The 15,232-nt window shown below is 37.6% G+C and overlaps 1 protein-coding gene across 2 annotated transcripts in view; it reads left to right on the forward strand.

The window, feature by feature from the left end:
- FMN2 (formin 2) overlaps window positions 1-13,256 on the forward strand; it is a 158,677-nt gene extending 145,421 nt beyond the window's left edge. For both annotated transcript variants that reach the window (XM_057414483.1, XM_057414484.1), the window contains 2 exons: window positions 9,701-9,782; window positions 11,170-13,256. In XM_057414483.1, coding sequence (XP_057270466.1) covers window positions 9,701-9,782; window positions 11,170-11,196 — 109 coding nt within the window. In that variant the 3' untranslated portion in view covers window positions 11,197-13,256. The remainder of the gene's footprint in view (window positions 1-9,700; window positions 9,783-11,169) is intronic.
- Window positions 13,257-15,232: the final 1,976 nt, after the last annotated feature.

Consider the following 15,232-nt stretch of genomic DNA (forward strand, 5'->3'; position numbering starts at 1 on the left):
GTCTACAGAACTGTTGCGCTGACACTACTCTTTTCCTAGGAAACAGGAAAAGATAGCCTGTCTTAGGAATTTAAAGATAAAAAAGCTGATGAGGCAACATGTAATATAACCTACAGAGGGAAGTCTTGAAAAGTTATGATCAACGTAAAAAAAAAAGGGGGAGGGGGAGGGCAGAAGGGGGGAAAAGGAGCAACTGCTGGGCATGTCAATCAAATATGGAATTTGCGAATCCGTGGTAGCTAAAAATACAGTTATTTATCAGGAAATATCATATTGGTGTGGACAGCAACGATCCATCTTTAGGACTACAACTTCAGGTTTTCTTTATGGCCATGAAATACACTCTGGCTCATTGCAGTAACAAAAAGCAGTCCTTTAAGAAATTCTGTGTTTTAAAGAAATGTTCTATTGCTGTCAAAAGTTAATACCTATATCATTAGACCTTAGATGCCAGTTCAGATCTTGCTAGCAACAGATCAATAATAAGACAGAAACATGTCTGTAGGGCCATAGCTCCACGTTTCCTTTCTCTGGGTACAAGTGAGGTATTGAATTTGTTTGTCCTCTCCAGCTCTGGACATGTTTCTATTTCTTCAGATTGTTTGCTGTTCCAGAAGGCTTGCAACCCTGCAAAGATACACCTAAAAAGGGGGAAGAAAGTTGTATTTTGGAAGGGGCAGGGGAAGAGAAAAAGGGAGAAAAAGAGAAAAAAGAGACAAGTGCCCTCTAAGTGTGTACATAAGGCATATACTGCTCATAAGCTCAGTTTGGCCCTTGCATTTATGAAGAATCATGTTGCAGAACAAAGACTGTCAAGAATGCCAGCAGAGGAGAGTTCATAAACAGGATCAAGTCCCTGATATCTTTGCATCATACTAAGCTTGAGAATTTCTTTTGGCTGACTTTTTCGACCCTTTAACTCCCACGATAAATCTTTGACACATTCAAAATAATCTATAAACTCAAAAAAATGCACTCGTCTCTCAAATATAAAAGTTGCCCATTCCCATAAGAATAGCAGTTAAGCTGGCACCTGGTGTGTCACACTGTGTATATCTAGATGAAAGGGAGATTCCTGGCCAGCGTGTCTCCACAGCTCATTGATCTCCCTCTGCAAAAAGACTGGTATGTCTCCCTACAGACTCCTCGGCAGGATGATTTAAAACTTGCTGTTGAGCAATTTAAAGTCTGGCATTGGATATCTGTACATTGCACAGTGAGGAGCATATTGGTAAGCTGCCACTTCTGCTTGCAGAGGAGGGCATTAAATCCCATAGCACGAGCAATGTCCTCTTAGAATAATTTAAGGGATATTTTGTTAACGCTTATAATAGGAACCAGTGAGTCAGACTTGAGAGTGAGAAATCTGGGGACATGGGAGTGTGCACTTGCAAAGAAATGTGGAGATGGAAGGAAAGAGGAGAAGAATGTATATGGTGTGGCAACGTGAGAGGGAAACGATGAACGTGGAGTATGTTTACTGGGATCACATTTTGCTTGGCGTATTGTTGCAATGCCAGCTGAAAGCTCTAAGCCTTATGTTCATAAGTGGTTATGGAAAGATACATTTTCTGACTTGGGAACTTTAATCTCAATGTCTTTATTGCTCTCTAATCAACTGAGTTGCATGCTGGTAAGCTTGGTTTTACGACTAATAGTTATAATGACATTTCAACACAATGCAGCTTACATGATTTTTAGTTGAATAATTAAAAGGATCATCAGGTTTTGGGAGTATTCAAAAGATGTAACTTAAATAAATTAGCTTTCTGATCAGAAAATACTGTTAAAGGCATTGGAAAATCTACTTAAAAGAGACCTAAACACCCCAAAGATTGAGAAGCTAGGAACAGTCCTTTGAGGCAATGCCTCACAAAGAGACAATTTGCTGTCCAGCTGAGGGAAATTGCTCAACATTTCAGTACTTTTTTTTTTTCCTTCCCTTGTGCACTTTCAGCAACTAGTCCTTTCTTCAGTGAAAACACCACCATTTCTTGGTTCAGGGAGGAGAGACATGACTTCAATTTTTAGCATTGCTTTTGAAGGAAAGGTTTGTAAAAAATACGAGCATTTGGAGATAAGTGTCTCAATCTGGATCTTTGGTGAAAAATCTTTTAAATACCGCAGTTTAACATTTTTAAGTAATACTGTGTTTTGTAAGGCAGAAACAAATATTTCGCTTTGCAGTTGCAACTGTAAGCCAACTGGTGCATACAAATAGTAAACTTGAAAAGAGTGAAAAATCTAGTAAAAACTTAATTAGAAATCTGTTATCTTTCCCATTTTTTGTGACTTGCATGAGGCCAAATTCCAGAATGCCCCACATAAACAGCAAAAGGACTTTTCAGCAGTCTTTATTTACTTGATGGAGTTGTAGTATGCTGGTATGTTACATTGCATCCTAATATGTGTGTTGTGCATAAAAGGAGATAGATACCAGTCATATCATTATGAATTTTGCAGGTTGTTCTCACGGCTGTAATGTCAGACTGGGTGTGACATACAGGGATCTTTTCAGTTATTTTAACTCTTTCCTGTTCATCGCTTCTTGAAAAAAGAATGACATTTGCTTATGATAAAAATCAGCCCCACATACTCAATAGATATTTGCATACTGGTGAAAAATATGATACCACTAAATATTTTAGCCCCATTTTTTGACAAGAGGTGCTACACTTTCTATACTTGTGATGTTTTCATTCCCAGGCAAAGTGATCACTGGCACTTGAGGTGCAATAAAATATTACAATGTTTTACAAATGAGCAGCATTTGTCACTAGAATACTAGTTCCCAAAAGTTTGCAATGCTCACAAAGACTTAAAATTTACCAGCAACCAAGACTGGTCCTAAACTACCGAAGATGTTAGATTCTTTGGATACTGAGCGTTTGCTCAACCAGGGCATGGAGTTGGCATGATAATGGCTGTGTTCATGTTTTATGGTATGAGTACAGGGATAGTCTAATATCAGGGAGTTTTGTTTCACATTTTTGGGAAGAGCTTCACAATGTCTGCAGTCATTTTCAGTCATTACATGATTATGTATGGGCAACATTTAATATGATTATTTTCACCTGATGCAGCAAAGTTGGAAGCCTCTCATGTTCCCACCTCCTGCACTGCACTGCACGGCACTGCACTGGAGATCTCTAATTCTGTGGCTCTCTAGCTGACTATTACTTTTTTTCGTTTTTTTTTTTTTTTTTTTCCAGTGATCTCTTTTATTCACTCAATTCTCATCTTCGCTCGTACTGCCAGTCTTGTAGCTATAAATTATGCTATGTAGTAGCACCAGTATACCCAGTGTAGTAATTCAGCTATCCAGGGTATGCTTCCATATCTTCTTTATGGTAGTCATCTCCTCCACATAGTCTGTTCATTGAGACTTTTTTCATTCTGTCTTGTGTACTGCATTTTTCCCTTCTTTTACTTCATCTGATGCTTAAAAATGTTTTGCAGCAAACTTAGTTTCACATTTCCGGTCACTCACAAGTTTCCATTCTTTTGCTTGCTGATTATGTTACCAGTTTTACTTCACCTCCAGTCTTGTTCCTTTCCCTTATCATTTCCTGTTGAATTTCCTAACCAAATAGCCCAAAATGCAGCCAGCTTCTTTGAGAGCTGGCTTCAGTTCCAAAAAAACAAAGGAAGGTGATGACTATCTTTTCTTAGAGCAACCTCAAGTTTCATATGCAAAGTCAGTATGAAAGTGATTTCCATCTTGCCTGAAGGTAGCCAGGTATAGCCTGAAATACAGATCACTTTGACAAGAAACAAATATGAATTCTTCAATGGCAGAAATCAAGTAATGCATTTAAGTGGGTATATGCACATCATAGTTTGTTTGAATCATAGCAACACTTAACAATTTAATTCTTTACATCATCATATTTTTGAGTTGAAATTTTCTTTAATGTTGGAGTTATCATTTTTAAAACATGTTTCAACAAACTGACATTTTTGTATTTATGCACATCTGTGTATCTCTGCACAGCTAAGAGTGGAATCCCTAGATCATCAAGAATATGATTACCAGATAGAACTGAGTGAAACTGAATACTTCTGAATTGAAATTCCTTCAGAGTATTTTTAAGTGTGTTATGGATTGCAGTAAGACTGCAAGTGGGAAGACCTCATTTTCATTTCAGTTGACCTCAATTTCAGTTGGCCTTGAAACCTTATTTTAGGCCCACTTGACATAATGCATACTGAAGAAAATCTGAAATGTATTCCCCAGAGTGTACTCTACACTGTTGACAGAAGAGGGATCTTATTCAGGGCCCTGCTACAGGTTAGTCTCTGTGTTAAGTGGCCAGATTAAAACATTTAAATTTGATTTAATTTGATTTTAATTTCTCCATGGTTCTCTGAGCCAAAGTATGATTAATCACTGCTTCTTTTGGGCAGCCATTGTCTGCTTCGTGTTCCTTGAAGTAAGCATGCAAGTAGCTGGCAGGGGTATCAAGGTAGTCTAATACGTATTCTCTTTGTTGGTAGGCAGTAGTTTCATCAGTCAGTTTGATGGGACTGTGTACATTACAGTGTGCTTCTTATCTGTATGAAGTCTTTGCAGTCAGTTACTGAATCAAATCTATGTCATCACTTTTTTTTTTTGCTAAAAAGAAACTCATTTCAATATTTAGTAACTGGATCAAAGAATCTGGAGGAGTTTTCAAAGAAAGAGTTTTAGAATTTTATGCTCCTGAAGTCTTAAAGATGTCTGGCACTTGATACTTTTGCTGAGGATTTTTTAATTAATTTTTATTTGTGAAGGCGCTGTAATTATTATATACAAATTACCACTAACCCAGGCAAAGCTAAATAAAATATTTGGCAACACCCCTTTTGGTCATCTGATAATAAGCACTTAGTAGCATAAAGAGTATTGCCTAAGCTTTGTTTTATGTTAGAAAATAGAGAATATCTGCAGAGAAATGTCTTTTGGATTTCATGAGATACACTGTCAAACTGTAAAAGTAATGCCTGAGTTTATCATGGGAGTTTTTTAAATAGCCGAGCTGCTCACAGGAATATTATCTTCCAGTCTTCTCACTGTGCTTACATTTGTCATACTGTAGTGCTCACTAGTGAAGTGTAAGGCTACCAAGCCTAGATGGAGCCAGTAGGAAATGAATCTGTCTACCGCAGATACTTTGGACAAAATTATTAATGTTTAGTGGCAGCGAAGTGGCTCCTCTCCCCCCTCAGTGGGTTGAATGATGACAGAAAGTTTCTAACCCTTGATAAGGTTGTGGCCAGGCTGGCTTTTGGTCTAGAAGGTAGTTAAAGATACTTTGTCTTTTGGGTTTGTAAGGATGTCTGGTTTCTTTTTCCTGTGTGTAAGCCAAAGTGTAACTTGCTTATTCATCTTACAGACTGTCTTCTAACTTAATCATAGGTTGAACATTTTTGTCTCACAATAAAGAGAGGTAGGAGGTGAAAGCGCCAGAGAAGTGGTTTTTTTGTTATGATGGAAATAACAAACTATTTCTTTTGTTACAAGTGACAATGATTAGACTCTGAATCTTAAGTAGCAGATTTTGAGACCTGAATTCTCGGGGGTGTGTAAGAGACCAGCTCTTCACTCACTTGTAGATTTTATTTTTTTTTAAACTGATCTGTGGATTGTCCACTGTTATACATTCCCTACATGTTTTCTTATTGTTGGGGCTGTTTGAAAGTATATCCTTTCTGAAATAATGCAAGCAGTGCTTTAGCTGAATTCAATATTTAAGGACATATATTTGTCCAGATTCAAGTTAGGAACGCTTCCAGAAGTATTTATGGAATGTGCCCTGGGCCTGATGTTGAGTCCACTGCTGTCAATACGTTTGCTCTTCAGGTTACTACAGTGAGAGTTAAATAACTCTCTGCTTGTCTAGGCTGACAACGCAGAGCAGCAGTGTCACTTTGGCCTGGAGCCTGGAAATAGGTCATTGTCTACAATTGCTTCCCCTTTTGTTTCTGCTAGGAGGTTCACAAAAGCTTTTGTGTTGTTTTCTCTAAATATCCTCTTCCCTCCTCCCAGTATTGAATTAGATCCATTAATTTCTTCATTAAGCTCTAGCAGCTCACCATAGTTGAATAGTTAATCCAACCGTGCTGATATAACCACTAGTGTTCATATAGCTTTTGCACCTTTTGGTCCTAGATTATTATCTTGCAGCTCCACGCTGATCAGGGTCTCACTGAAGTCAGTGGGGAGTAGTGCAGGAAAAGCCTGAGCAAGAGGAAGGTATGTGGGACTTTACCACTGTGAAAAATACAACTTGAACCAGGCATGAACTGACAGAAGCAAAGTGGTTTTCCCTAAATGTTGTTAGTTTCATGGATGGGAAGATGAAGAAACATTCAGGGTCAGTGGAGAAAACCCAAGAGACTGACAAGAAATTGACAGTGGCAATTATTTTCTGATTGAATTAAGACGATTGTCCTTACTTCAAAGGTAACCTTTTGTCTGCTTTTCTAGATCTTGCAGCTTAGAGGATTCTCTTCATATCAAAACTCATCCTTTTGCTCTTCCAGAAGAATTAGATTATTTTAATTGTATATTTAATAAAATCCTAATTTGGTTGAATGATCAACCTTCAGAAAATACACTTGCACACTGCAGAAATTGATATCAGTTTTACTGTTTTAATATTTAGCCCTGTGGAAGGAGAATGATTGCCTTTATCTCTATATTTCACCAGTCTGACGACTTTTATAGATACAGCTGTAGATTTATACAGTTCTCCACACTTCCAGTTTTAATGCGATCATAAACTAAGTCTCCCAACAATGAGCCATTAGTGTGCTAGGTTGGACTTGATGATCTTAAAGATCTTTTCCAACCTAGTTGATTCTATGATTCTATCTTTAAACTTCTAATGACATTTCTTGGTGAAGACGTATACATGGCTTCAGTGAATCTTTGTCCAACCACTTCAATCTTCCTGCACAGGGAACAGGATGGGGGCCAGGAGACAGCAAACTGTCCCAAACCCACACAGTGAGTCAGTGATATGGTTGGAACTGAGCGGCTGCTAGCTCTCAGCTTTAAGTGCATTAGGGAGTAATCCTTCTCATCTTCTGCATTCCCCTCAGTATGAATAAATAGGCTTAAACTCCAAGGAATTTTGCAAAAACTCCCAAAAACTTGAGGACAGCAACCATATAAGTGAGACAAGTACGTAATCCTAGAAAAATGGGTAGCACAAGCTTGATGTTGTCATTTATCAGTCTGGAGGTTGCGGATCACTTTTCAAGTGCAGTCTAAGGGACACAGAAGTTCAGACGTCCTCTCTCACCTGACTTCCTCTCTCAGAGTGGAACTGTTGTTAACATTGTGCTGTTTCAAGCAGAGACAGCTTTTCTCCAAACAGCTTTGTCTCTAGAGAAGCTGAACATCTACAGATGTTATGCTTGTAGCACTTAATGGGACCTGCTCTTTTAGAAAATAAGCCCTATCACTGCATTATCAACATTCACTTTCTGCATGAGGACTTCTGTTATGAATTAAAATTAGACACACAGAAATCTGTGCTGTTTTATGTCCTGGTATGTTAGACAAGCAGTGGATAATCTGTCCTGGAAGGGCATGTTTAAATGGGACAAAGACTGGAACTAAAGATTCCCTGACATTTCCTGAGAATAACATCTGGATCTGTCTGAACTGGTTTGGTAAATATTTTTGTGTGTTACGTATGCGGTCGTGACGAGTAGTCTGAATACCTGCATATATTACGTTTCTTCTTTGACACAGTCATTTTGATAAACTTGATAGTACTCATACAGCCCCTGGGATTTGATACTAATTTACTCCCAATTAACATTTTCTTTTCTAATTTAAATTATTTCTGTCAGTGAAGGAAACGCTATAGCTGTATTGGGAAAAAAAAAGGAAATTACATGATAGACATGATATTTTATATTTGTCTTTGTAAGAGTGGCTTCTGATGGGTTGGAATGTGTCTGACACCTCCTTTGGATGTAAGTAAACATGAAGCAGAAGAAAAGGTGGCATTTTAGGAATGAGAATGTGTCTTTGAATTTTACTGCATTTTGTATCATTTCCGTAAGCATCTGTTTAAAGCTATCACCACATTTTGGCTGACACTTTTACTGGATCTATTTAAATACTTTTTAAAGGTGAATTACTTTGCTGTTTGATGGTTCTATTCTGTATTGTTCTGTATTATGCTGCAGCAGTCTAGCTGATATGCACTCAGATAGAAAATGTTACAGCTTCAAAATAATAGGTTTCAAAACCTTTTTTCCCCCACTTGTGCATGTAAAGATCTTCCTACATTAATAAAACATAGGGCCATCAAATGAAGAGAGCAGCTTGTTGGAAATGCTTGAAAAGAACTGATGTTTAAATTAATTTTTGAAAGTACAAAATTGAAACTTATAAAAAGAACGAGGTGTGTCTGGTGAAGTTGGATAAAGGAGAGATGAATGCAAAGGCGGGGTTTTTTTAATGTGCTTAGCAGACCCAGCTGGAGTCTTATTTTCAAAATCTGGTCCTTACCACGCACACAAAAAATTTTTAAGCATAATAATAACACAAAGTCAGATTCTCACGTTGCCCTGTGTAGCCTCAGTGAAATAGCAGACATGCAAGTGGTCTGGAGATGAACCGCAAGGAACCAGCCAAGGATATATCATTACTTCAATATCATTTTACTGTTATTTCTTTTTTTTTCCCACTGTTGGATAATGATGAAAAGGCAGAGTAAGTGCCATCTAAAGTCTATATTGTTGGCAAGAGCAAACCAATACAGGACTTACATTTTTATTTTCTACTTTCTTATTTATAAATAATATTCTCATCTGTCGTAAACAAATACACATCTCACACCATTTAATGCCATCATATAAAAAAGTTTTTATGTAATTCTTTGAAGCTCAGAGAATTCATAACTTAAATCTGTATTATCAGTGTTTCAATAACCATGTCTGTTTGTAAGGTTGATCTATAAAATGAGTAAAGATGGTAAAGAAACATTTTACAGTGTGCCATAGAATACACCAGACTGACTCTGGCAGGCTGCCTTTCTGACTATAGCCGTTTGCTTTTCATAGTTTGTTCTCTATCTGCACGGCTAAAAGGACACGTATCAGAAATGTGGCATTTGCTGGCATTTTGCTAGGCCCTAATTTGGTACCTAATTTGGTACAGGAAGCTTGCTCACTTCTGGAACCTGCTGGTCTTTTTATATCCAAGCAGCCCAAGTGCATTTATCCCTAGTGGCAATGTAAGCCTTGCTGCTCACCCTCAGCTTTGGAAAGAAAGGGTTGTGTACAGTGGTGTGCACCACCTTGGTTGTAAATTGCATGTTACACGTTAATTTTCCATTTTTATTTCGAGTGAAGACTGGAAATTGCGGTTAAGGTATTTTGCCATTTAGCTGCAAGCAAAATTGAGTGAAAGGGAAGATAGGCTGGTGGGAAACTTTGTTTTAACTGTTGTTAAATTACTGAGGTAGGGAATGGATGAAGACTGTGCCATTGATTATGAATTTCCTTGTAAGTGCCAGACTCTGAAGGTATGGCAACAACAGCCAGAGTGCAGCCGCTATTTTATGGAGCATGCGAATGAAAATATGGGGAATAAAGTTACCCACTTGTGTCCTCAGGCCTGAACTTGTAAGCTATATACTGTATTTGGAAATATTTTTGTTCTAAAGGAATATTTATAAGTTTTGTCTCTCTTCAGAGTTAAAGAAGCAGAGGAAGTCTGCAGACAGAAAAAGGGGAAGTCACTATACAATATAAGACCAAAACATGACTCTGGAATTGTAAGTAAAAATCGTAGCAATGTTTCTGTTCCCATCACTTATGCTACCTTTCTCTCTTTGCATTTTATACATATGTTACTCTTGATGTACCTTTTTGCTCTGAGGGAATTTTTCCTTTTTATTTTTTTAATGTCTAAAATTTTTATAAAAGGGGTTAGACTAACAAACTAAAATGCTGTCTATAATGTCTACTCCACAAAATCAATGTAGCACAAGCAGGGTGAGCATGCTATCGTCCCCCTCTTCTCGCTCCCAGATCCCTCCCCACCAATCTATCTGCATCCCAGTATTGGTGTGAGATGCACCTAGAAGACAGAAAGGCAGCTCCAGTTTTCCAAGCTTATTCAGTCTGTATTCACTCTGTTTACAGTTATAAAATGTAAGGAAGAATTGTGATAGGTACACATTTTTCAAGTTAGATCCCTACATCAAATACTATTGGCTTCTCTTCCACTGATCTGGACTTGTTTGGAATAGAAATCCTAGAAAAAGATAATACTGTGCTCTCACTGTTCTTCTGAAAACAGATACATAACTTTAATAATAGTAGAGGAGCAATTCTAGTCATTCAGTGAAACTTTCCCACTATTATTGTCTAAGTATTGCTAGGATCATAGCTGATTTTAAATAAAATATTCTTCCAGTAAAAAAATTAATCTGGCACTTCCTATTTAAATTGTACCAGTAGCAACTGCCATCAGTTAGATTTGTAAAATACAATAACAGAAGATTGTTTCATGTGTCAGTGTCCTTGTCTAACACCCCCAAGGCACTATTTAATTCTTTTGTGCTTTGTAGTCATGGCTCTATTACCGTGACACATCCTTGAAGTGAAACAGGTGGTAATTTACTATATTCTCACTAACATAATCTAACACAGGAAGAAATAATACTGCATTTATTGTTTCCTATTCTGAATATTTAGGGAGAGTTGGCTGTCTGTGGTTAGTGCCACAAGAAATGTATATAGAGGAGTAGCTTGGTTAGAAATGATAAACTAGATTTTATCAATTCTATTTGAAACCATATTAAGATGTCATTTTTAAAATAACAAAGCTAAAATTGATTTGGATTTCTCTATCTCACCTACATCTTGCCATATGTAAAGACACTGAGAGCTGGGGGTTTTCTTAAGAAATAACTATATAATTTGACTGAAACTGGGACTATTATCGTTATTGAAAATTTGATCGAGTGAAAGTAAACAAATATATTTCACAAGCAGTATGTAGTTGCAGTCTACTTCATTTCCAGCTTCAAAGGAAATTTATTTGTGAAGTCAATTGTACAGTAAGTATAATTAAACACTAGCCTATCTCTTTCTGTGCTTTCCACGTTTTCAGAGGTGGTTTTATGTCTACTCATTTTTCTGCCTTTTTATTTTCAGAAAGCAAAGATAAGTATGAAAATCTGAGAGAAGAAAAGCAAAAGCCATTGTTACCTGGTTACCAAAACTCAACATGCCTGTGGGTGGGGAGCGAGGGGGAAGGAAACTACATCATCCTGATCATTTGCTTTCTTGACCTTTTTAAATTTGCTTTTTGTTCTCTAGAGTTTTCCACCAATTGATGTGTTATTGTACATTCATTCATGAATGTAATCACTTTAATGGAGTGCCCAGCAATAGACTAGGTATGGACTTGAAACACCTTCCCTGTACTCTGTATCTCTTTTGCCACTCAAAAATGATATTTTTGTAAAGTGTATGGTATATTACAAATAGGCCAAGTCAGCATGCATAAAAAGTGACATCTGCATCAATTCTGAACATGCTGAAGCATTACGTTGAACTTCATAAGAATGCTACATGATAACAGTAAAACATTTCCATTCCTAATGGTAACATCTGTCTAACACAAATACTTCATGGCACTGCACTTAGATTAGGAAAAGAAATGTTATTCCTAGTGAATTGTTTGTATCCGTTTCATGTTGGCATTTGTAGTTTGTATTTTGAATCGTTAAGTGCTGTTTATACAGTATAATCAATGCTTTCCCAACTTGTTTGGTTGCCCTCCATGACTAAATATTTGTGGAACAAGATGTTTACTGTAACTATCTTTAAAATCGATAAGACAGCATACTTTTATTTCATCTTTTGCCAGATAGTGAATGCCAGGTGGTATGGGGGTCAGACATCCAGCATTTAGAAAAAAAAGAGTAAGTGAAAAGCAGGAAAACACAGAAAAGCACAGAAGTATGATAGAGAGTATGAGAGAGAATTGTCTGTTACAGTTTGTTAATAAATAAAGCAGCTAATACTTTTACATGAACTTTAGAAGGTATAGTATAGTTTTAACTGCTGATCACTTAAGTCAGACAAGCTTTTGGCCACATGTACATGACTTCCCTTTTGAAATTAGCTTTACAGTAATTTAAAACTCCTTTAGAGAGCCATTAAAAGATGCACATGGGGACTGACTTTTATGTAAAAGTAGCTGATTCTAGTGACAGAACATAAACTACCAACTAACTGACATCAATTTCACACTTAACAGAATTGCAGACTTTTCCTCCAGGCTTTCAGTGTCCCTGACTAGGAGGTTAATGATTGAAATCTATGACTTAGGGCTTCCATTTTAGACCACATGCTTAATTCCTACTTGCAATCCTGAATTTACTGTATCACTTTTGACCTGCTCAACTGGTAACAATCCTTTCCTCCAATCCTAATTTAAGAGCCCCAAACCAATCAGCCCGATTGACAGTATTTTTCTTTCAAAGCGCACTTTTCCTGAAAGGGGGGGGGTGTGTGCATGCAACTGAATTGGACACGTGCTCACAACCTTGGAGCCTGAAAGACACTAGGGTAAGGCAAATGAGCTCTAATCTGCTTGGCTGCATTATTCCCTGTTTAATTCTAGCTCATCAAGAGTCATTCCTAGCTGTCCAGGGGCTAATATACCCTACAGGGTGTCGCAAAAGGAAGTGTGAAATATGACCTCAGGAATCTGTTATTCTTCACATATACCAAGCACTAGAAAAGATGGTTTTTTTCACTATGTGAAAAGCAAGTCTCCTGTTGCTGATAAAACTATGTGAAAATCTGTACTTGTAATAATTTCTAGCAGGGATATATATTACCAAGAATGGAGTTCTAAAATTTTGTGTTGATGGGAGTAACATTACTGTTTGGGGAAGTGAAGAGATTATTTGCTGTTACAAGTAACTTATGGAAAAAACTTTAAAAAATAAAGCTATTTTAATGGCACTGATTCAAATCCATGTTTGTATTTATGTAAACAATAGTCTTTTCCTCTTAACTTTGCTCCTAAGTGCAAGAATACAGTAGCATGTTTTCATTTGTAGCCTTCCGGTTTCCTTCAGTACCTGCAGTATGTATATTACGATACTAAATGAAGTAATAGATCATCTAACAAAGATCGCTATGTGCAATACTGTATTTAGTGTTTCTATTTCAATTTTTTTAGAATGTTAATTTATAAGAAAATAAAAGGAATAATACTGAAATAACTGCCTTCTCTCGTTACTATCAGGGTTTCCTAGCAACCATTTGCTCCCTAAGCACTGCATCCCATTCAAATTCCTGTGATTAAGGAAAAACTTCTGTGAAGGCAGTGGTGGAAACAGGGCTTCTTTCCTTGCCTTCTGAAAGCATAGTGACAGTAATTTCCAGTTATGTTGATATATTACCTTTTCCCCAGGTGGTGGTAGCGAGGAGCTTCAGAGTACTTCACCCAATCTTTCACTTGCTCCTCTGGCTTGTGCATTCCTTCCAGTAGTGCTTTTGGCTCAGGCTTGTAACTTGTCCCTACTAACACTGCCTAACGTAGCAGTCTCAAGGAATTGATACTAAGGCAGAAACATGCACTAAAAAAAGTATTATCTGCATATTATAATGTCTTTATATACATATATACATACACAGATCATTAAAGTGTTGTCCAGCAACCTGGCAGGACTGTCACATACAGACATACTGCCCTTTTCACTGCAGCATTGATGCTAAATGCTATTTGCAAACCCCTCTTCCTGAAGAACAGTGTGAAAGGCTGACTGCAGCTGGTGGTACTGTGTTACAATCTGAAGATACAAGCTGCTATACACGTTTCCTCTTTCATCTTATTAAGACTCAAGCTATTTGATTGAATGTCTCTTTTGCTCTCTTGTAGCTTTTCTCCAGCCTGTTATCAAACTTCCATACAGAGTAAAGTCACAGCACTAACGTTGACCTATGGCTCTCCCAGAGTGGATTCCCAGCATAAAAGATTCACCACTACTCTTTTTTCCAGTGGCACACTCATCTTTTTACAGAATTCGAGACCAATGTTCTTTTGTTTGATTGGGTGTGTTTTAAAGAGGTTGAACACCCCATTGCTACCCTCTCCCCATTTACTGCAACATCAGGCATACTACACTTTGAGTTGGCTGTAGCCCTACAGCAGTTCTCACAGACAAAATTCTGAACCTTTTCATCACCTACACCACGTATCACTCATCATTACTTAAACAGATGCAGCAGCTAAATAAGTACTTTCATACCTGAACAGCAGATATTACTTATGGAAAATAACAGTCTGGGGTTTTTATGAGGAGCTGAGAAGATTCATGTTGTTTTGCTTCCAAATTAAAGCCTTTCATAAGCATTGTACTTTGTCATGTGTCATGACACAGTAGGGGTTAACTGCGTTTGTAGCACCTTTCATCATCCCAGAGCATTTCCAAAACTTGGAAGTATTAACCAACCGTGGCAGCGAGAATACAATTAGTGACAACTTCCGTAGACAGAGATATTTTTTCTTGTGCAGTTTTTAAGTGATCAACTTAAAAAGTTGGAAGTAGTTACTAATTTCATTAAGAGAAGCTATAGCAAGTCTCTGTATTACAATTATTTTGTTGCATAGTCCAGTTTAATAACAAAAGCCAAGTTTGTACTAAGTTACTTAAGATACACTATTTCAAACTGCTATGCGAAGAACAAGTGAAAACTGGTGGAGCTGGGTTTTTCTGAAGATAGTGTGAACAGATAGGAGAAAGAAAATGCCTCACACCATTCAGGTCTGCCACGCATCAGTCAAGTGGGATTCACATAACAGAACAGGTTTTCCAAGCCACTTGCTTGCTTATGACAGAACCACCTGTACCTGAGTTTTGTCCAACCTACCTGTGAAGGCATCCACTGCCCACTGCCTCAGAAAGATGGGATCTGTCTGAAGGTCAAGGGTCCCTGTTTAGTCAGCGCTGTTTTCTCATTTATTCCCAGCTACAGCTTAAATAATCTCTTAGAAATTTCATTTCTCACCCCAAATTGGGGCAGTGCCAACATGGCAGTTCCACGGTAATAGAGCTTAACATTTACTGTCCCCCTCCTTCCGTTGTCCCACAGCACCACTCTGCTTTAAGAAATACTGGATCATTCTGACCTAAAGCTTTTCTCATCTACCCTGACACTTGCCTTGCTCTTAGATTGCTTCCACAAGGGGGAGATT

This window comes from Pezoporus wallicus, unplaced genomic scaffold, assembly GCF_028554395.1.
Source record: "Pezoporus wallicus isolate ANWC-B61680 ecotype Strahan unplaced genomic scaffold, APGP_CSIRO_Pwel_v1 contig_8042, whole genome shotgun sequence".
Taxonomy (NCBI): Eukaryota; Metazoa; Chordata; class Aves; order Psittaciformes; family Psittacidae; genus Pezoporus; species Pezoporus wallicus.